The sequence below is a fragment of the Rhinoderma darwinii genome, chromosome 3 (assembly GCF_050947455.1).
Source record: "Rhinoderma darwinii isolate aRhiDar2 chromosome 3, aRhiDar2.hap1, whole genome shotgun sequence".
Classification (NCBI taxonomy): Eukaryota; Metazoa; Chordata; class Amphibia; order Anura; family Rhinodermatidae; genus Rhinoderma; species Rhinoderma darwinii.
The window spans coordinates 206,256,505-206,280,443 of record NC_134689.1 but is presented as its reverse complement, the minus strand read 5'-3'; the positions used below and the strand labels follow the sequence as shown (position 1 = coordinate 206,280,443).

General features: G+C 41.8%; 1 protein-coding gene across 1 annotated transcript; it reads right to left on the bottom strand.

Annotated features, from left to right (window-relative positions):
- Positions 1-512: 512 nt before the first annotated feature.
- Positions 513-22,745, bottom strand: SYPL1 (synaptophysin like 1). Its single transcript, XM_075857284.1, has 6 exons — positions 22,446-22,745; positions 22,282-22,353; positions 19,873-19,994; positions 16,394-16,598; positions 7,419-7,601; positions 513-3,082 (listed from the first exon to the last, which is right to left on the bottom strand). Exons 1-6 carry the CDS (start codon positions 22,461-22,463, stop codon positions 2,954-2,956), a joined length of 729 nt encoding a protein of 242 aa, XP_075713399.1. The 5' UTR covers positions 22,464-22,745; the 3' UTR covers positions 513-2,953.
- Between the last annotated feature and the right edge of the window lie 1,194 nt (positions 22,746-23,939).

Here is a 23,939-nt window from a genome sequence, read left to right as displayed (position 1 = left end):
AAATGATTTTTCACTTTTGAGTACCACAGAACTGGATATATAGCCACCACATAGTCTAAACATGCCAATATTGTCAAGCTTAGACCCTGTTCACACGGAGTTTTGTTGCAGGCAGATTTTGATCTGCATGCACGCCATTTGCTGCACCTTTCGCTCGCGCCTATTGAGCGCCACGGGCAAAAACGCCACAAAATACGCTTTCTCTGCCTCCCATTGATGTCAATGGGAGGTCAGAGACGTAAATGCCAGAAGATATGGCATGTCGCTTTTTTCCGGCAAGCGTTTCCACTAGTGGAAAAAAACACCTCCCATTGAAAGCAATGGGAGGGATTTTCGGCGCGGTTTTCGTGTCAAAAAACTGTCAACAGGGCCTTACTCCAATGCATAATCATTTAAAATGATCTACTTTATTTTGCAAAGGGTTAAAAATGCCAATTTAAAGTAATCTAAAAAAATAAATAATTATCTGATATATCATGCATAATATATCAATAAATGACATGAACACAACAAGAATTCAACTTTTTTATTATAGCACTTCATGGTGTGGATAACAAGAAATGTAGCATAGGAAATACCCAAACAGTTTAACTTTTGTTGAAACAGATAAAACAATAGGGAAAGCAGATGCTAAATTTGTGGTAACAAAATACTTAATGCACCAACATCAAAGAAGTGTTACTATTTAAGCAAATAAAAGTTGTACATTGTATAATAAAAAGTTATGCATTTTTCCCCCCAATATACTTTCTGTATCAATTCTTTGGGGTTTTTAAGATCTCTGCTTGCTGTCAATCATAGAGAACTTTGGTTTTTCTCCACCGGAAGCAAATAATTGTCCTGGTCACGTGATGGACACATAGGTGCATGGTTCATTACAAGACACAGCTCTGATAACTGTACTGTAACAGAGCCATGTACCCATCACGTGACTATGGAAAGATTTGTATCCACTGGAAGTAAACAAGGACTGTTTCCTTTTGAATGACAGTAAGCAGGGATCTTAAAACCGTAAGTAATTTATAAAGAAAGCATATTGGAAAATTCTATAACTATTATACAGTGAACAACATTTTATTTGCTTAAACTGGAATACCCCTTCAGTCCAATAAACAGGTTTTAAAGTACAAAGAAAAAAAAAAAAAAAAAAAAAGGATGCATAGTTGGTTGTAAAAGAAAAAAAAATATTTTCCAAAATGTGCAGAATAAAAAGCATGTGATCAGAGTTATTGCAGACCATTTTCTCGTGACAGAAATATTACAGCAGTTTGGTAATCTTAGTACAGTACATCATTGCAAGCTTCACAAAGTCAACTATTTACATTAAGGCTGTAAAAATTCTTAGTGTTTTAAGAACATTATACTTAACTCTTTGGAAATGGGCTAAGGTTTTAGAATAGCCGTGTTTCAAACAAAAAAAATTACAAAAAACAGTTGGCCAGGGGGACTAATCCACTGACATTCACTGATCCATCAAAATACACTTTACACCATAAGCATATACCAGGGGCGTGTAACTGAAAATTCCTGAAAATTGTACACTAACAGGTGTTAGAAGAGAACATTAAAATAACACATCACATAGCACTATTATCACTCATTAGAATCAGCTATACATAGACCTGTGCGACTGGTCAGAGAAGACGGCAGGTAACATGCGGCACAAACTTCTCAAAACCTGAACTTGTCCCCTGACACCCTGCCGGAGGGTCAGAGTCCTTCTACACACGTGGTGAAGGGCTGGGTTGAAATAGGTTTCAAAAAAACCTGCTCGGTAGATGACATTCCAGCTGGTCTGCGACTGCACAGAATCTTCTGGAGTCTCCCCATCACTATATGTAACGAACATAGAATCCGGATTCACTAGTCTAGAATAGGACTAGTAAATCATACATATGCGTTCTTGGGATGCTTTATGGAGATCAACTGGATCCAAAATAGCATTACTATAGAATCTCTACAGCCAGTTTCAAACAACTTATATTCCACATCAAGTTGGTACAAGATAGAGAATAACATTTTTCTACACAGTTAAGAACTTGGTTTATGTGCACTCTCCAATGCCAACTTAAAGACGACCGATTAGCTTTCCTAACATGTCGGTTTTAGTAAATATGTATATTCCACATGAAACCACCAGGGGTTGTTTAGAACTCTATTGTGCTGTTCCTCTATTACTCCTCCTGGCAATGTATAAATAAATTGACAACTGGGTATTACCATTCCCCTTGTGGGGCGTGTCTACATACTCTGCCCAGTCCAATCAGTGCTGACCGTGTCAGACTGCAGTGTGAAACCCTTTTGACAAAAGGGACAACACCCAGTTGTCTATTTATACAATTTCAGGAGGAACAATGCAGAGTTCTAAGAAAAGATTCTCCACAATTATTTCATGGGGATTACATGTATCTACTAAAACAGACAAGTCCATGAGAACTGGCAGGTCCTCTTTATGGTTTATTTTTCTTTGAAAAACCGCAACTCTTAATGCAAAGACTCAAGATTGAGGAGATAATGTATATTTTTGTTTCAATTAAAACTAATGCCAAGAGATTTATAATATAAGATTACTATTTCCATTCATCTAAAAGAACAGTTTTTTCAGCCTTTCTGCACATATGAATTGCAGCATTATCAGAGTCTGAAGTCAGATAATGATATTCTTTATAAAGGTAACATTTCAGGTGCAGAGTTCGGGTTAGTAGTTTTGACAACCTGCAAGTATACATATTTTGACATTTTACTGGAGGTAAGCTTCACCTCCGATGACCTTTAACATGAAAAAAACATACCATATAATCACATTATAAGGCATTTATACAATAAGAAAATATATATATGTATAGAAGCCCTGTAGAAAATTCCTAATTATAACCATTTATATATCAACGTCTTCTTGGCTACCTGGACATGACAAAATTGGAAAATTGTTTGATGGACATTTGAATTTCCATTACATCGATGAAGGTGGTGGGCCCTGCTCAGGATTGGGAGGTGGTTGTGGTGGCGCATGTAGGTTTGTTTCCTTATAGACAAACCATGCGTTTCCTGCCCACAAAATCAAATTCAAGAACCCAAAAGCCTGAAAAACAAATACATCAATTAAAAACTTCATATGCAAATATTAAAAAACAAAACAAAAATCCCAGCAATGTAAGGTCAATATTTACACCTAATTTAAGGCAAATACATATAATTTAGCTCTGACAGAAATGGACTTCTACTTGGCCTACTACTATTTGAAAAACTGCACCATCGAATGTTTTTCGTCCGGAATTCCCTGCGGCGCACAGGACTGATACGCTGCGTGCTTTTCTGCAGTGTAGTGAACTCAGCCTTACTCTGACCTGCAAAGTTCAGTGACCAGCGTAGAAGCTGGTTTGTAGGAGGGAGAGCCGACAGGACTGCGCGCAGGGTAGAAATTTTATGGGCATCCTCCGGACAGGCAACTCCAGGGACCGGGGGAGGGGAGTTTTGTCCCTTTCGTAGCTACTGTCAGGACTTTAGAGGTAAGGGAAAGGCGGGACGCTGGAGTTATGCAAAAGGGGGTAGAGGAAGAAATATTTTCTTCAATCAAAATAGACAAACAGGATAGGCAATGACGCTAGGACTGTGGGGGGCAGACTGCCAGAATTTCTTCCCCAGTGGAAACAGATCACCACAAACCAATAGATCCTGAACACTATTTCAGACGGTTACAGGATCGAGATTTCGGCCTATCCCCCCATAAAATTATTGATCACTTCTCTCCCCTCCAGCACTTTGCAACAAGCCCTGATAAAGGGAATCCAGAAATGAGAGATGGATGTAGTTTCTCCAGTCTCAATAGAGGAAATAGGAGAGGGTCACTATTCAACTATTCCTAGTAAAAAAAAACAAAAAAAACAGTGGGGATTATCGAATTATAATAAATCTGAAGCCACTAAATCACTTCATAGTATATCTCCGTTTCAAGATGGAAGCAATCAGATCATCCATCCCACTAATAGGTCAGAACAGCTTCATGGCAACCATCGATCTACAGGATGCCTATTACCATATCCCAGTACATCCACAGTATCAAAAATTCCACAGATTTTCCATTCTACAAAATCAAAAAGATACTACATCAGTGCAGAACCCTTCCATTCAGAATATCTTTGGCACCCCGTATATTCACGAAGAAAAAAGGTGGAGGTAATAGCGTTCCTCAGGAAACCGGGTAGGAATAGAATACCTTAGATGACCTGTTAGTAGTTGCTCCAACGCCATCACTACTTTCCATACAGCTTCATCAGATTTCTCAAACCCTCTTGAATTTAGGATGGATTAGAAACCAAGAAATCCAATCTCTCTCTCACAGAAGAATATTTCTAGGTTTTCTCCTGAATTCACATCAGCAGATGTAATTTCTCCCTCCAGAGAAGAAATCTGCTAATCCAAAATATATCCTTATTTCAGAAAAAAAAAAAAATCGAAAATATCTATAAGACAAGCGATGTCTATACTGGGGTCCACGACCGCACGCATTCAGGCAATTCCATGGGCGCAAGCTCACTCAAGGATGTTGCAGGCATTAGTCCTTTCCAGAATGGGACAGATCCCCCTTATCTTTAGACAAGAAAATCAGATTGCCCACAGGAGTGAAACATTCACTAAATTGGTGGACGCACTGAGGAAATTTAAATCAAGGGGTAGCCTGGCATCCTTCCCGACTGCCATCACCACAGACGACAGCAGGAGAGGCTTGGGAGCAGTTGTCTCATTTCAGGGAGTCTGGCCTAAAAACCGGAGACACTCATCCAACTTTCTGGAACTCAGCAGTTCTGGAATTATTGAGGGTATCAGAACATCTTACAAGCGGCTCAAATATAAAAATGTATTCCGACAACATAACTGCAGGGGACTACTTGAATCAAGGAGAATCTGGAAGTCTTTCCTATCAGCCCAAATCTTCAACTGGGCAGAACATGTAAAATCCATCTCTGCCCTCCATCTAAAAGGGTCTCTAAGCGTAGAGGCAGACTCAGTCGGAAAGATCTCAGTCCACAAGAACGGTGCCTAAACAAAGAGATATTCTATCACATCACACAGTTGTGGGGCAGGCCAGAAAAAGATCTATTTGCAAATCAACAAAACTCCAAAGTAAAAAAAAATTTCACTAAATCCAAGAGATTCCAATTTAGGAGTAGACACCCTGTCTCACAACTGGCATTCACATTATGTAGGAGATAGGGCACTTATAATCTAGTGACAGAGCCTCTTTAAGTTTGTCAAGGCATACACTCCTAAGAGCATTTCTATTGATGAGGTCCTGGTATATTTTAGAGAGGCTTCGGTTTTTGTCAGTGCACGCCAAGAGGGCAAGGTAAGGCATGAAGATCTACAAGCGGAGAGAGAGTGCATCAGGGTACAACCACCACTTCCTGGGAGTTAGTGGGAAGTGTGGGACTTTGTCCACCCACTTCTGGACCACCACCTCTACGTGGATAATTATTATACTAGCGTACCACTATTTAAGTGCCTCACTTCCAGAAGTAGAGTGGAACGGATTGGCCACCGTTTGCAAAAACCGAAACAGCAGAGCATTATGCAGCGACAACGTATGGTTTGTTAAATATAGGGCGAAGAGTGATGTTCTTATATTTAGTACAATGCACAGCAATAAAGCACCGCTGCCACAGTAAGAGTACAGAAAGCCCCAAACCAGTATTGATTCTGGATTGCAACAAGTACATGGGAGGTGTTGATCTCTCAGATCAAGTGAAACAGCTGTACAGAGTCATGTGGAAATAAAGGGTGTGGTACACATCAGAGAGATAGAATTGTAGAAAGCTTATGTGCTATTCCCCTCTGACTTGCATATCGGAACTTTCCTGGAATACCAAGAGGTGGTTATAACGTCCCTAAAATTTAGCGATTACAGAAGATTTACTTGGGCCTTCCCCTTCCTAAACGAGACCATCCGAACTGTACCAGGGCAAAACTTTCCCAGCAAAGTTCCCCAGACTGGAAAAAAGAGCTAAAAACTATGCCACTCGTGCTCCAAAAAGGGATAAGAAAGGACACTCCGCGTGACACCTGCCCCTTAAAAACAGGACTGTGTGCAAGAGTTTTAAAATGGACCATACAATCGCTGAAATTTTAAAATTTATTATGTAGATGAACCCCAGTTCATCCTGATTGACTTAGCAAAGTTTTTACATATATATCTCCAGGGTTTAACGCTATTGAAGCCACATTGTCGCTCCATCCCTTCCGAGTCCTGCTGTGTGTCCAGGCAAAAAACATATTGGGCAACGAAATGCCAAAATTGTTGAAAATGTCACCCTGCACCACTAGATAACATCTGTGGGGTCAAAAAGCACACTAAGCCCTTAGATTAATTCCTCAAGGGGTATAGTTTACAAAATGGGGACACTTTAGAGGTTTCCACTGTACAAGGACCTAAGAGGCACTGCAAATGTGACATGGTGCTGGAAAAAAAAATCTGTCAAAATTCATGCTCTAAAAGCCAAATGGCGGTCCTTCCATACTGAGCCCCGCCATGTACACAAACAGCAGTTTACAACCACATATGGGGTTACTGCCATACTAAGGAGAAAAAATGGTAACAAAACGGTGGGGTGCATTCTATCCTATAGTCTTTGTGAAAACTAAAGATTTCGTGCTAAAACAATTTTTTTAGCAATGTAATTTTTATTTGCACAACCCAATTCTAATAAATTCTATGAAACACCTGCTAGGGTCAGAATGCTTACTACACTACAAGGATACCTTAAAAAGGTGCATTTTCCAAAATGGGGTCTTTTTGGTGTGGTGTGTCTGATGCTTTGGCACCTCAAGGCTCCTGCAAACCTGAAATGGTGCCTGAAAAACATCCTACTAAAAAGAAGGCCGCAAAATCCACAAGGTGCATCTGAGGCCTGTATTTTAGTCACTAGGATCACATATGGGATATTTTTAAAAACGACAAAACCACGACAATAGTTGTGTTTGTTACAGAACACAAATGAATTCAAACTGAATTAAAAGAAAAAAAATTAAAAAAACAAAAAAAACAAAATCTCACCTCACATTTCACCTCCACTTTGCTTTATATCCTATGAAACACCTAAAGCACTAAACTTACTAAATGCATTTTTTTTTCGTGCCTTTGAATAAAGTCCAGTCTCACTACTGCCCAACACCATCCACAAGCCTCAGTCATGAGTTCTGATAACAATCATAGTAGGGATAGCAGAATTATACAGTAATAGCAACTAAAGCACCAGTGAGAAAGACAAGCAATGGGGTTTCTGGAATTTCGGTTTCAGCACGCTATGCTAGTAGTAATTTCTTTATTTCGGTCTGATCTAAAAATCTAGCCAAGCGGCTTGTCATTTGTTACTTTCATACAAATTTCCAGACAACTTAATATATATGTAAAATATACATACCACAGAAATGTTTAGACTTCCCATGCGCGATTCAGAACCTGGAGTACATGAGTATGGCGTCTTGCAGTAATTTGTCACAATGTTAGCTGGGCTGGTCACATATTTAATATCAGTCAAGCCTTTAGCCCATGCAGAGGAACTCACTAGCCACATAAAGGCAAAAATGAGGGTGAAGATGAAGTCCTAGAAATTAAATGTTCCAGAAGTGAAATTAATTTTCTATTTTGACAGCACAATACACTTAAAGAGGCTCTGTCACCAGATTTTGCAGCCCCTATCTGCTATTGCAGCAGATCGGCGCTGCAATATAGATTACAGTAACGTTTTTATTTTTAAAAAACGAGCATTTTTGGCCAAGTTATGACCATTTTCGTATTTATGCAAATGAGGCTTGCAAAAGTACAACTGGGCGTGTTGAAAAGTAAAAGTACAACTGGGCGTGTATTGTGTGTGTACATCGGGGCGTTTTTACTACTTTTACTAGCTGGGCGCTCTGATGAGAAGTATCATCCACTTCTCTTCAGAACGCCCAGCTTCTGGCAGTGCAGATCTGTGACGTCACTCACAGGTCCTGCATCGTGTCGGCACCAGAGGCTACAGTTGATTCTGCAGCAGCATCAGCATTTGCAGGTAAGTAGCTACATCGATTTACCTGCAAACGCCGATGCTGCTGCAGAATCATCTGTAGCCTCTGGTGCCGGTGTGTCCTCGCTCGTCTGACACGATGCAGGACCTGTGAGTGACGACACAGCGTGATCTCTGGAGAACACGCTGTGTCTGCACTGCCAGAAGCTGGGCGTTCTGAAGAGAAGTGGATGACACTTCTATACACAACGCCCAGCTAGTAAAAGTAGTAAACACGCCCCGATGTACGCACATAATACACGCCCACTTGGACTTTTACTTTTCAACACGCCCAGTTGTACTTTTGCAAGCCTCATTTGCATAAATACGAAAATGGTCATAACTTGGCCAAAAATGCTCGTTTTTTTAAAAATAAAAACGTTACTGTAATCTACATTGCAGCGCCTATCTGCTGCAATAGCAGATAGAGGTTGCAAAATCTGGTGACAGAGCCTCTTTAAAGCAACACATTTTTTCATTGATATGTTCATGAAGAGACACACTAAATTTAGATTAACCACTTAAATCTTAGGAAAACCTTAAACAAAGGTCTGTCAAGGGGTCTCTGGAATGAAAAATGAGTAATGTTGGACTAAGGAGGCAGAATGCTGAAGTCCTCCTGGTGGTGCTGCACAAGAATACCCATCACTACTTATGACGGCTCATGCTGACCTCAGACCAGCTAAAAAGGGCCACAAGCAAGTAAAGTCCCAATGCTGCCACCCTACTGCATCAGTACTACAATCCCAGGTGGGTCCTCGCATCGGTACCTGTTCTTTCCCACATACGCCTGCCAAACAGGATTCTGTTAACCCCTTAAGGTCAAAACTAAAAAGGCCAATTCTGGCTTTCACCGATTTTAGCACTCAATTCACTGCTTCTTCTATTTTTGGGTATGTGCACACACACTAATTACGTCCGTAATTGACGGACGTATTTCGGCTGCAAGTACCGGACCGAACACAGTGCAGGGAGCCGGGCTCCTAGCATCATACTTATGTACGATGCTAGGAGTCCCTGCCTCTCTGCAGGACAACTGTCCCGTACTGTAATCATGTTTTCAGTACGGGACAGTAGTTCCACGGAGAGGCAGGGACTCCTAGCATCGTACATAAGTATGATGCTAGGAGCCCGGCTCCCTGCACTGTGTTCGGTCCGGTACGTGCGGCCGAAATATGTCCGTCAATTACGGACGTAATTAGTGTGTGTGCACATACCCTTTCTGTCTAAAGAATGCTTTTTTTGGTGGAAGGGGGAGTTGTAGTTTCTAAGGTAGTAATTTTCGGGTATATACATTTGTTTTACGTAAGTCTAGTGCTAATAACCTTTGAATTTGTTTTACTTAGGCTTTATTCAGACGAACGGGAAAAACGTCCGTGCAACGCACGTGATTTGCACGCGCTTTGCACGGACCTATATTAGTCTATGGGGCCGTGCGGACATGTGCGTGATTTTTACTCAGCGTGAGTCCGCTGGAAAAGTCACGACACGTCCGGTCTTTCGCGCGAATCACGCACCCATCGAAGTCAATGGGTGCTTGAAAACCACGCAGGTCGCACGGAAGCACTTCCGTGCGAACTGCGTAATTCGCGCAACAGCTGTCAAAAGGATGAATGTAAACAGAAAAGCACCACGTGCTTTTGTTTACAAACATCCAAATGGAGCGTCATAAGTGATGGCGGCTGCGCGAAAAGCACACAGCCACGCATCATATGCTGATGCCCCACGGAGCTGTTAAATGGTTTTTGCGCACGCAAAACCGCCACGCTCGTGTGAATCCAGCCTTAGGCTGGGTTCACACGGTGCAGTCAAAATTAGGTTTCTCACAAAAAAGGACACGGTTATGGCAAAAAAAACAAAATAAAAAACGCATTTTGATCGTACTGTGTGAACCCAGCCTTTTTTTTTTAAGTTTGACTTTTTTGGCACATATATACTGAAAACTCCACTTTATTAGACACCTGCCCATTAACGATTGGAGCTTCCCTGTATGGAAATTAGACACGTGACCACGGAATGTAGCCTAAAATCAAGTGAGAAAGTTCTGTGGATCAGTTTGTGTCAATCAACATTAGAATTCTAAAATGGACACCTGGATCATCCAAGTGTGCACAATCAAGAGGGGTATAAGCCACAGCCAGACACCTATAGTGTTGCTAATCTCCCAGAAGAACAAAGGATCAGGTATTCTGAAATTCAACGTTATTGTTCATTACAACACAATATGTTGAGAACGTCAGGCTGCCCCCTACACAGACTGCCGGCTGGCCAGAAGACTGACATTTAATGTGTTTAGCCAGCTTTAGACCACTACCAAATGGCTGCATATAACTACAGGAGACATTGTTTAGAGACCGTCATTATGCGACGCTTACTAAGTACACAGTTGAGTAAGTAAAGTTTAAGCACTGTCGATACAGGGCAACCTACGCTGTCGTCTATACCAGTGGTCCTCAACTGGCATACTGCAGTATGAACCCTGAAGCCAGTTGTCTGTACCGGTGACGTTGCTAGCAGAAACTCAGATTTTTTTTTTTGCCCGGTGCCACATTCAATTGTGTCTACGGCCTAAGGATGCAGATGCAAGTGAATACTATGGCGGTGCTGGGAGCCATCAGCTCCCTGCTCCACCATTCAGTAGGCTTCAGATGTGAGGCCTGAAGCCTAAAACAGGCTGGGACAGGATCCCTGCGCAAGCCGAAATTATTAAGTCCCTTTATCGCGCCGACCTGCGCATGGGTCCATCTCGGCATCTCAGGTTACAGGCCCAACGTGGGCACTATCTACAGGGGGAAGGTAAGCCTCGGTTTTCTGCCACAGATCCACTGGTCGGAATTGCCTATGGAAAATCCGACCCGTATGAATATACCCTTACGGTTGGTGCTCAGCTCGGATCTTCAACTGACCCAGGTAAATGGACCTTCACTAAAAATACTTGAGTACCCCTGCTCGCAGCCCCACCACTGATCACTAGTATGGAGATCCCGAGTCCCCAGCATAACCGAGGTGAGGAGGTGTTTATATGACGCAGCCATTGAGCGTGCAAGCTGCAGCTCCATGCAACTCTAGGAGATTAACAGAAACAGTCAAGGGCTCTCACCCAGTTAAGTTTAGGAACCACTGACTTAAGGTTTATTTTTATCATTTAGTAGTAACCAGTTAAAAAAAATAAAAAAATACACATTCCAATTTGCTGTTTTAGGCCTCATTTACACGAGCGTGTGCGTTTTGCGCACGCAAAAAACGCAGCGTTTTGCGTGAGCAAAAGGCACTTAACAGCTGCGTGTGTCATCAGTGTATGATGCGCGGCTGCGTGATTTCCACGCAGCCATCATTAGGACACTCCGTTTGGATGTTTGTAAACAGAAAAGCACGTGGTGCTTTTCTGTTTACATTCAGAGTTTGACAGCTGTTGCGCGAATCACGCAGTTCACACGGAAGTAATTCCGTGCGGCATGCGTGGTTTTCACGCACCCATTGACTTCAATGGGTGCGTGATGCGCGAAAAACGGGGAAATATAGAACGTGTCGTGAGTTTTACGCAGCGGACTCACGGACTGTCTGCACTGCCCCATAGCCTAATATAGGTGTGTACGACACGTGTGAAAAGCATGCGCGTATATTACGCTCGTGTAAATGATGCCTTAGACGTTGGCATATGAGAAATGGTTAATAAAACATAATTCTGAACTCAATGCCTACTTACCACTGATATTCGTTATACAATCCATGCAGCAATAAGAAGAATGCAAAATATTAGTTCTCTTATTGTGTGCGAGTTAAGTTTAAGGCTGCGTTAACACGAGCATGTTACGTCCGTAATAGACTCAAAATATTTCGGCCGCAAGTAAAGGACCTAACACACTGCAGGGAGCCGGGCTCCTAGCATCATAGTTATGTACGATGCTAGGAGTCCCTGCCTCTGCGTGGAACTACTGTCCCGTACTGAAAACATGATTACAGTACGGGACAGTTGTCCTCCTAGCGTCGTACATAACTATGATGCTAGGAGCCCAGCTCCCTGCACTGTGTTCGGTCCAGGACTTGCGGCCGAAATACGTTGCGTCCATTACGGACGTAACATGCTCGTGTGAACCCAGCCTAACTCCAACCTTTGGCAGCCTACACATTCAGAGGCTATAAGGGTTATACAGGTGACTGGTTTGCTACGGTGAAAAATTACAAGCATGGTTGGGAGTACGTGTAGGACTGCTCATTATGCACTCATTTTAGTTGCTGCTAACGCAATATAATTAACAGGTAAAACAAAATACTGATTGATATGTGCTTAAAGAGGACCTATCACCTGGATAAGGTTGTGTGTTTAAATAGAAAAACAGTCACCATAAAATTAACCTGTTAACGCCGAAGGACGGATATATCAGTCCTCTGCAGCTGCTAGTTCGCGCAGGACGATGGATATATCCGTCCTGTGATCGCGCGGGTACTGACCGTGTACACACGCGATCAGCGGCAGGAGCAAGGCTGTTATACACAGCTCCGATTCCGGCAGTTTAACCCATTAAATGCTGCCGTCACTAGCGACAGCAACATCTAATGTGTTTGACAGGGGGAGGGAGCTCCCTCTGTCGCCCCCGCAAAGAAATTGCGGCTCGCCCTTGGGTTTCCATGGCAGCCGGGGGCCTAACAAAGACCCCCAGGTCTGTCTTCAGCAAATGCCTGTTAGGGATGGCCTAATGGATTGCCTGTCAGTTGTAGACTGACAGTATATCAAAGCATTATTGCCTAAGTATACCAAAGCATTATATATGGTGGGACTAAAAAATAAAAATTTTTTTTTTTAAAGCAGTTAGAGACTGTCACCACATTATAAGTGCCCCATCTCCTACATAAGGAGATGGGCGCTATAATGTAGGTGACATTTTTTTAAGTAAAAAGCATTACTAGCTATTTTAAACCACTTTATGAGCGATTTTTAGCTTTATGCTAATGAGTTTCTTAATGCACATCACGTCCAGCCTGGTAGGGATGTATATTCATTATCAGGACACTGTAGTAATGTTAGTGTTTGTGTATGTAGCTGCACATAGCGATATAACTATATCGCTAGTGCAGTGTAAATGAATGGAGAGAAGTGCATGATGCCGATTGGTCAGCGTCATACACTCCTTTGTACAACGCCCATTTGTTCTAAAGTAAAAACTCCCACTTGGGCATTCAGAAACTCATTGGCATAAAGCAAAAAAAAACGCTCATAAAGTGGTTTAAAATAGATCGTTTTTCTAAGTAAAAAGCATTACTGTCACCTACATTACAGCGCCCATCTTCTTATGTAGGAGATAGGGCACTTATAATGTGGTGACAGAGTCTCTTTAAATAAAGATTGTGAAAAAAAATTTACAGTCAAAATCAAATAAAACTACTTTTTTGGCGCAAAAAGTGGTTTTATTTAGTAAAAGTGACAAAACAAATACACATATATGGTATTCCCGCGATCGTAACAACTTGAACAATAAAATGAATAAATTAATTAAACAGCCAGATGAACAGCAGCCCAAAAAAAAAAAAAAAAAAAAAAAAAGCTAAATTATTTTCTCCCATTCCCTCCATAAAAAAAATTAAATAAAAGTTAATCTATAAGTCCTATGTACCCCAAAATAATACTAATGAAAACTACACATTGGCCCGCAAAAATCAAGCCCACATACAGCCAGACGGAAAAATAAAAAAATTACGTCTCTTGGAATGCGGCGATGCAAAAACAAAGTAATTTTTTTCTAAAAGGGTTTTTATTGTGCAAACGTAGGAAAACATAAAACCTTTACATATTTGATATCACCGTAATCGTGCCGACCCATAGAATAAAGTTAACATGTTATTTACGCTGCATAGTAAACGGCGTAAATTTAGAACGTGAAAATAAATGCTGGAATAGCTGCTTATTTTCAATTTTCTCCTAAAAGAAAGTTAATCGATTAGAAGCATCTAAAAATGGTACAATTACAAAATACAACTCGTCCCGCAAAAAACAAGCCCTTATACGGCTATGTCCACGGAATAAAAAAAAAAAAAGTTACGACTCTTGGAATGCGACCGTGAAAAAAAACAAAAAATAATCCTTGGTCATTAACGCACAAAATCGCCTGTCATTAAGGGGTTAAAAATAAATAAATATTGAAGTAGTAACTATGTAAATATAACAAAAAAAAAATACTAAGATGCGACTCCCCACAGGAGCTGTGTCTGAGCTAGTTGCTCTCTCATGCCCCTGGCACTTCCCCATAATCCCTGGCAGCATACAGTATCAGAATGTGAAATCTCACTAGTTATCACAAGATCTCACGCTCTGACACTGTATGCTGCCGGGGATTATGGGAAGGTGCCAAGAGAATCTGAACTTGTGGTTCTGGCACTCAATTGGGTCATATATCATGCACACAGGCCCATAAATAATATTTTTTTTTCTTCAAGGGCGTTATACTTAATTTTATTTTTATGGGAACTAATGATTTTCTATTAAAATAACCTTAACCAGGTGTTAGGTCCTCTTTAAAGGCTTTAAATACCTTTGAAACAAAAATATTAAAGGACTGCATTTAGAAATGAAGCAGCTTTGCAATGTGTCTTTATTAAAAAGGTTTTATGGTTTGGTTTCTACAGTTCCTATGCATCATCATGGTAACAGACAACAAACAAGCCTTTTGTAGTCTGATCCTGCGTTTACACAGCAGAATTGCTGCAGATTCTTCGTCTGAATAGTTGCAAAGTGGATGATATTTGAACAAATTTTACATGCTGCTGAACATTTTCCGCATGAAGATCAAAGCATGCTGCAGATTTTATATGTGCAGCATGCTCATTCTGTTCAGGATGTTCACTGAGGATTCCACTCTTCCATGTAAAAGCGGTGAAATCCCCAGAAAATTCCACGTAACGTGTGGATTATGCTGCAGAGATACTGCAATACTGCAAATATATCCACAACACGTGTGGGTTCCCAAACTCTCTTCCATCTGTCTTCTGCTTCCTGCCAATCTTACAAACGTAGGTTAGCGACAAGGAGAATATATTGTAAGAAAATTTTACAGAATCCGGCTATAACAGGTTTGGCTGTTGGCAGTTACAATGAAGATACGTAGGTCTACATAGGAGCTGTACAAACCAAACTATTGGAAATGTTTATTGCAAAGTTCGATACATTGGAGCAATCAAAACTTTGGCTTCAAAAGTAGAAAACAGTCTTTAAATAAGAACTCCCAAAAGACCTATAGGCATTTAGTGGATTTTACAAAGGAAAATATTTTTAATCACACTCTTCCAAAGGGTTTTGGCTACAGGAATTAAAAGGGGTTTTCCTGGGAAAGCACATTGAAGACCTATTCTTAGGATAGACAATATGTGATTGGTCCCTTCATTCTGCTGACTGTTGGATTCCAGGGGTTTTGACCCCCCACCGATCACACATTGATGGCCTATCCTGATTCTGCGTTTATGCTACTTACCTCTGTAAGAACCACCAGCTAACATTTTCAATTCGGATGCAGGTTTTTAGCCAAACAAAAGTAGAGCTAAAGGAAGAAGTATAATTTAAATGCTAAAATTCTCTTTTTTACATATTTTTTTCAGGTCTGGCTTTAAAAAAACAAAACAAAAACTAAAACACATGCCTGTAAAAAAACGCATCAAACGGAAAGTGTAAACTGGGCCTTAAATTGGTCAATATGTATTATATTGATACAGATGAGTGAACACTAAGGCTAAAGATAGGAAATTTACTTTGTAAATTAAAGGGGTTGTCCCAAGATTAAATGCTATCCCATAAGCACAGGATAGGTGATAACATGCCGATCTGTGGGGGTCCTACCGCTGGGACCCCCACCAATCATGAGAGAACAGGGGTCCAGTTCCTCCAAGTGAATGGAGCGGCAGGTCGCACATGCGCCTGCTGCTCCATTCATGCTTTATGGCACTGCTGGAGATAGCTGGATACAGCAGCGCTTGGCTATCTCCAGAAGTCCCATTGTGAATGGGGAAGCAATGTACTTGCGCGACCTGCCGTTCCCATGCATTCGTAGGAGCGGGACCTCAATTCTTGTAAAAGGTGGGGGTCCCAGCGGTTGGACCCCCACCGACCAGCATGTTATCACCTTTCCTGTGGTTAGGATAACATTAATATTGGGACAACCCCTTTAAAATGGTACTACAGTGCAGATTGTATGCACCACATTGAGCTTATCCCACAAGCAAGTTATTCAAGAATCACATGAAAGGTTACGGACCTCTTTAGTCACGTACAATAACTTCTATAAATATTGCAGTTTACATTACCTCCATGTTATTACAATTGTAGTTGGAATATTAGTAGCACATTTATACAAAAAAATACTTACAATTAATGGCAGTTTCGGAGAGCCCTGATAAAGATGTCTAAATCCAAGATACACGACAAGTGCACCAATGCAGTAAAGAAAGGCAAAAACTGCAATTGTAACATAGAATTGGGCTGGAGATGAATAATCACCAGTAAGGTGCCATTCTTTCCATGTTTCTCCACAGTATGGACTACTAATTCCTTGGAATATGACATTATTTAACCTAAAGGGACCCCAAAAAAAAATAAAATAAAAATATTAAAGCATTTCAATTAAAATACAAAGACGTGCATACAGTTATAAATATGGTTTATTTTATTGTCTGCAATCTACGCATTCAGCATGAAAGCGGTTACATCTGTCACTGACAACTATACTATTGGGTGAGTTCTGGAGACATTAGATACCTTGAAGTATCTCTAAATGAGTTTCAGGAACATGCCAATTTGTTTAATTTAACTAAAATTGTTTTTTAGAATGTTTTTCCCTGCACAGTGGTTCAGCACTGTTCAGTTACCTGCACAGTCAGTGGCTGGGAGCGCCGCTGCAAAGGGAAAACTTTAAAGGGGACACCGTTAAACAAGCTCTGCAGCCTCATTCTCAGGATCCATGGGTGTCCACAGATCAGAAAGTGATGGCATCACTTTATGAGATAGAAAAACACCTTTATAAAGGCTTGTCACACAGACATTGGTGGCACGTCGCTAGTATATGCCACCAATGTCTAATATGATGTGACAAGGTTTGACCACTGTGACCCTCGATGACTAGAACGAAGTGGCAGCAGCGCTAGGAATGCCACTTAAGTCTAGCGATTGTTAAGAGGTAAGAAAGGTCTGACAAATACAGTAATCAGAATATCAAAGGATTAGTAGAAATGTAGCAATTAAATAGTAATAGGTTTGTCATATGAACAACCAAACCTCCTTTAAATGAGTGACTAACTATCACATCATAAAGAGATGGTTTTATAACCTTGTTCAGTATAGGGGTCGGGGGTTAAAAAAAACAAAAAAAAAAACAAAAAACAACCTATGCGGTTTCTGAAGCCTTCTTTTAAATGACCTAGAAATAAAAGGTCTGTAACCTTTATAGGATTAGGTAATCCCACCAACTCCTTTTCTCTCAGTTAAAGGAAGGGTGTTGTGAAAAAAAAATTTTTTATATCAATTTGCTTTTAGTGTTTTATTAAAAAAATGTGTATGTGTTTGACTTTTTTTTTCTAACTTTTTCTTCTCTATGGGGGCTGCCATTTTTTTTTCATCTCTGTATGTGTCGATTAACGACACATACAGAGATGGAATACGGCACATACATCCCCATAGAGAATGCGAACAGGAGCCGTTCGCATTCACTATGGTGTATGCCGTCTGTGTGGGAACGGCGCATGCGCCTCTCCCACACAGTCCAAATGGAAGGTTTTCGGCCGGCGCCATTTTCTTGAGGACCGGAAGCCGCGGCCGGACAGTAAGATGACTACTTCCGGTCGCGGCTTCCGGACATGTGATTAGAAGCAAGCAGGAGCGGACAGAGCGGCGGCAGGAGCAGGTAAGTTATGTCTGTGTTTGTTCGTGTTTTACTGTGTGATTACCACTGTATGTAAACCTACTACACTATATTTGCTCAAAAAAATGGCCACACACAGTGTAGGAGATTTGAACATTCAATCCCCTCCTTTCTCCTGGCACGAGCCAGGATAAGGGAGGGGGGATTGTGTGAGCTCACTAGAGCGTGTGTGTTTACACCAAATTTGCAGCATAAAGCAATGTGGTTGCTTTACTACATGCCAATGCTGCAATTTTGGGAATTGCTCCCTCTAGTGACCAGCACAGGGAAATGTTATAAATTAGAATCTAATTTATAATATTTCCTGACTTGTGAAAAAATTAACACAATGTCTAATCATGTATATAATAACTGTTTAACTAAAAAAAAAAAAATTTGTCTAGCGACACATTCCCTTTAACTAATAAATTATATATACCCCAAAAATGGTGCTATTAAAAATTACAACTTGTCCCGCAAAAAAAAAGACCTTATATAGCTATGTCGACGCAAAAAAAAAGAAAAAAAGTTATAGCTCTTTGAATGAGACTGGAAAAACTTAAATAGCTTGTCATTAAGGTTTAATATAGGCTGGCCATTAAGGAGTTAATTGACTGATACCAACAACACAAACATATGTACATACACACACAAAAATCATGTTTGCACAGTTAATAACAGTAGAACAAGTAAAATTAATCATATAGTGAAAATCTTAATACAGCACCAGAGATGCAAACTGAGTTGCTCATTGACAGTCTGAAAAAAATGGGTCATTAAATAAGGACATTCGGGACAAACCTATAGGGCCAGGACCAGACCTTGACTTTTGTTTTGTAGTGAGCGATAAATCCATTGGAATGCATTAAGCTAGAGCTATGTATCTCACTACAAAGAAAATAAATAATTTTAAAAAAAATCACTAATAAAATCGCTGTCCATAGGGATGCATTCAGTAGCTTGAAAATCGCTCCAGTCAAGTGTGCAGCTCTGAAATCTCAGCTCCTAGCGATTAAATAAAAAAAAAAAAGTTTAAAAAAAAAAAACGGCACTAGGAAATCTCTTGAATGGAGCAATTTTGAAGAGATTTTCCATCTACTGAATGCATTCCTAAGTACAGCAATTTATCTCACGGATTTGTTTTTTTAAATCAAATAAATAGCCTAGACCAATGCGTTCCTATGGACAATGATTCATCGCGCACTACAAAAAAAAAAAAAAAAGTCTTTATCTGGCCCTAGCCTCCATTATTCCGTTTTATTACATTAAAGTCAACAGATGATGAATACAGATGGAACGGTCTTCCTTTTCTATATGTCATGAAGGCCTTAGATGCACATGACTTTTTCTTCAGTGTGCGCTCTACATTTTTTGCAGACAGCACACGCATTTCTATGGGCCAATGCACCCATCAGTGTAGTTTGGATCCGTTGTTCCGTTCCGCAAATTATAGAACATGTCATATCCCTGTCCGTTTTTACGGACCCGTGCTGCATTTCAAGTCTATGGGTCCGCAAAAATTCAGTGTGTTGCACGTTACTTGTGTCATTTTATTTCTCTAGGATCCGTAGTTTGAAGCCTGATCAATGGCAACTGTGGCCTAGTTCTGTTTATACCTACTGAGCATCGACATTACTTCCTACATGCAAAACAGAAAACAAAGACGGATCTATTAACATATGGAGAGGTAATAGAGCTGCCATAGAGGTACATCAGGTTTTTTTCTGCTGGATTGAGCATAAATCAAAACAAAAATAAATAACTCATGGCATGCCCTGGAGCATTGCTTCTAGCGGAGAATCCCTTCCCACAAATAGAGTCCAACGGAGTCTGCACGGCTAAGTACTAAGGAGCCGTACACGCTCTACACAGCCTTAGCTTGGGACTTCTGAGTTCTGCTTTATCGATTATACTTACTATACTGCACAGATGGCAAACAACTTGCTACTTACCTAAATGGATACATAAACGAGGCTTCAATAGTTTTGTTTTCCGTCTTATTAGCACAGGACACATTTATACTGGTTTTTCCACTGTAACCACCACATGTAGCAAATGAGAAAATCGAAAAAAACTACAGAGAATAAAAAAAATAAAAACAGATTGTATTATATATTACATATTGTGTTTTTTTTTAGCATACCAGTTTGTAACGTTTCTAATAAAACTGTAAGGGCCCATCCACACGAGCGTGAATAACGTCCGTGTGCTGCGCATAGAAATCACACGCAGCACACGGACCCATTGATTTTAATGGGTTCGTTCACACATGCGTGAGTTTTCACGTGGCGAGAGTCCGAGGTGTGAAACTCATTGTATGTCCTATATTGGTGCGTCTTCACGCGCCCATTGAAGTCAATGGGTGCGTGAAAACCACGCACTGTACACCTGTGTGATTTGCGCATCAATGCCATTAAAAAAAAAAAAAGTGCTTTGCGAGTGCATGAAAAACGAATGCCACTCGCAAAGAACAGATGCATAATGCAACACACACAGACTTGACACGCTCGTGTGAATGTAGCCTAAGACACACACTATCTACCACATAAGACCCCATGAACATGACTGTAGAATTCATCCGTAATTACACACCCATTCATTTCTATGGCCAACAGAGACCTTCCCATATATTTACGGGAAGGTGTCGGCCGTAGAAATGTTCCGAAAAAGATAGGACATGCCCTATTTTTTGTCTTTTTACGGACGGTGCCCCCATACTTTATATGGGAGTACGGCCAGCAAATGCAGATGGCTGTCCGCGGCCAGCCGTGCCCGTAATCGCAGACCGTGATTACGGGCAGAGTCACGTGCAGGGGGCCTAAAGATGAGGACTAGTAACACGAGCAAGGTCTACAATCAGATGCACATCCAGTTTATATTTAGGAGTTTGTAGAAAAACACTAGCTATGCATAGTAGGTAGATTGTGTGTACAGGAGTCTAGAAAGTTGGACAACCACCAAACATTTTGGAACATCTATAACTAAGGAAATGGCTGAACATTCTCAACAACCCAGTACGGCTGAGTAGAGGAATACAGCTGAAAAGTGGAGTATCTTCAATGGAGGCAGACCATGCCACCGCTACAGGGCCCGGCACTGAGGTTTCCTCTGCTTTACCACAGTCTCAGCATTTGCCGGCAGCCACTAATCGGAGAGCCACCATTAAAATCAATCCATATGCGCTGGGCTCCCCCTAGTGGTGGCTTTAGGCAGAGTTTTATTGTCTACAGTGTAAAAGGAAGGTAATTGGTGCTCATTGGTAAACATTTTCAACTTTGCAACTGTGGCAGAATAAGCCGGCTGGGCTCCAGTCATACATAGAGCGACTCAGTTACGAAACCTCCCCCGCACCATGTTAACCTCCGTTAGTTGGAGCTCTCAGAGCGGTAGGGGCCACTCCTAAATGTTGCCATGGGTCCTAAGGTTTCTGTGCACGCCTCTGCAGCTGAAGGAAATATTTACGGCAACTTATTTTAAGATGAAAAATGTGGTGATTTCCAGCAAATAATTTGTCACGCTAGTGTGAAAGGCGGAGGTCCATTTACCAACCTCCGCACACGCATGCTCACACACTACTGACATCAAAGGAAGTTATGGACACAGCTAACTGGATCACGGTTTTCTCTGTGTGGGAAATGTATGTACTACTTCAAATGAGCAACCACAACATGCGGATTGAGCTAGAACATTCCCTAGATACCAATCAATATCAGCAAATAGTTGAAGAAGTGCGATACTCTGTATAAGCAGAGATGCCCCATTACAGTAGAGAAGCCATCGGTCTGTCTTGAACTAGTAGCTGCAGATTTAAGGCTGCAACAGCAGACGACAGGCCGCCATAAACTACAGCCAGCAGCAATAGAAATGTAAAAAAAAAAATAAAAAAAAAAAAACCTTGTCTGAAGCGCTACGATACAATCCTATACAAGTGTGAACGGTTCCCAGCTGAGCCCAGGTACAATATGCCCACGTCGTTAAAGAGTTATAAACGCTTTGCGGCACTTGAAATTGGGTTGGAGGTAATGCAGGAGCCGGCTCCGTTCTAGCAGCGCTGTGACTAACATCTACACAACAATGCCGCCTCCTGACCCTGTGACAGCGGCTCCACCTACACTTGGCAAGGAAGACGAGCCAGCGCCCATAAAGACCCGGCCGCACACCATGCCTGCTGGGTATACAGTCGTGTGCAGAACTCCAGGCTCGGCTGGCTGGCATACCAGGCCCATATGTCAGTGTAGACCGCGGAGTGGGGTGCCTATAACAAGCTCAGCTCACCCCCCCGTATATGTACGTGCACATTGCATCTCAAGTTACATAGCGTGCAAAGCAAGTCAGTCAGGGGCATCTCCCCTCATACTCACCCACTCCAGAACTTTGATGAAACCCAGAGGCTCCGTTAACGGGCTAAAGTTAAGCTGCAGGCCGGACATTTTCTGTAACGGCAGAGAGCAGGGAGATAATGAGAGCGCGATACAAGTAGTGCTTACACCGGAACAGGGACGAGTTTGGCGGCCTCCTTTCCTACCTGAGTCAGCCGGTTCATTTGCTACGTCAGGTCAACACCTCCCCGGGGAGGGAAAAGCACAGAGAGCCTCCTAAGCCGAGAAGTCAAGGCGCCACCTAGAACGACGCACAGATCCTCCGCCCTGGTGCGTCACCGCGCCGGCGTGGGTGACAGCACTGTCAATATTACTGTGCCCGTTATTACCGGTCCTAGACGGTCTACTCTGAGCGCCACTGTTTCCGTACTCAAGGAGCAGACTGACAGCAACAGCCTCATAAAACATGCAAGAGAAGCCGAAGCTACGGGGCGTGGCCTAGAAACAATGGCAGGCGGAATCCTAGCCGTTAGACCACGCCCACTGTCACATGCTCCGATACGGTAACAGCTGTCTCTTCCTGTCAGCCGGCAGCGCAGCACATGACTATCAGGCGACATCCATGTCGCCAATAACATTCTTTATGAATACATTTTACAGATTATACAAACGGCAAATTCCAATATAGTGGTGCTAAACTGTCAAAAGTAGCAGTCCACAAATCCTTGAGGAACTCACAATAGCCAACGGAATTTCCAGTAGTAACACTATTGAAAGGAAACCAAATTTGCGACATCAAAAACACAGAGGGAAAATGTAATGAGTGCAGTTACAGTAAGGGTGTATTCAGACACTGCGGTTGAGATGCAGATCAACCAGCATAAAAAAAAAACATCCAAAAGCCTGATGTGTTTTTTCTGCGATTTGATGTGTTTTTTAATGTGTTACCTTGAAAAACACAAAAAGGTATCAAATCGTGGCAGAAATTCATGCGGTTTTCCTATGCAATTTCTGTTTTAATGCAGTTAGAACTGCACCCAAGTGTCTCAATACACCCTAAGGGTATGTGCACACACACTAATTACGTCCGTAATTTACGGACGTATTTCGGCCGCAAGTTCCGGACCGAACTCAGTGCAGGGAGCCGGGCTCCTAGCATCATACTTATGTACGACGCTAGGAGTCCCTGCCTCGCTGCAGGACAACTGTCCCGTACTGTAATCATGTTTTCAGTACGTGACAGTGGTCCTGCAGCGAGGCAGGGACTCCTAGCATCGTACATAAGTATGATGCTAGGAGCCCGGCTCCCTGCACTGAGTTTGGTCCGGAACTTGCTGCCGAAATACGTCCGTATATTACGGACGTAATTAGTGTGTGTGCACATACCCTAAGGGTATGTTCACACGGCGGGGGTCCGTAACGGCTGAAATTACGGGGATGTTTCAGCCTGAAAACATCCCCGTAATTTCAGCCGTACCGGCATGTGCAGGCGCTTGAACGCCGCGTCAATTACGGCCGTAATTAGCGCTGCTATTCATTGGAGTCAATGAATAGCGGCTCCAATTACGGCCAAAGAAGTGACAGGTCACTTCTTCTACGCGGGCGTCTATTTACGCGCCGTCATTTGACAGCGGCGCGTAAATATACGCCTCGTGTGAACAGACAAACGTCTGCCCATTGCTTTCAATGGGCAGATGTTT

Coding starts and splice junctions, on each gene's coding strand:
- SYPL1 (XM_075857284.1), bottom strand. Junction 19,995..22,281: donor TCATCAAAGTTCTGGAGTGG/GTGAGTATGAGG, acceptor TATTCTCTGTAG/TTTTTTTCGATTTTCTCATT. Junction 16,599..19,872: donor TCGTTTATGTATCCATTTAG/GTAAGTAGCAAG, acceptor GGGTCCCTTTAG/GTTAAATAATGTCATATTCC.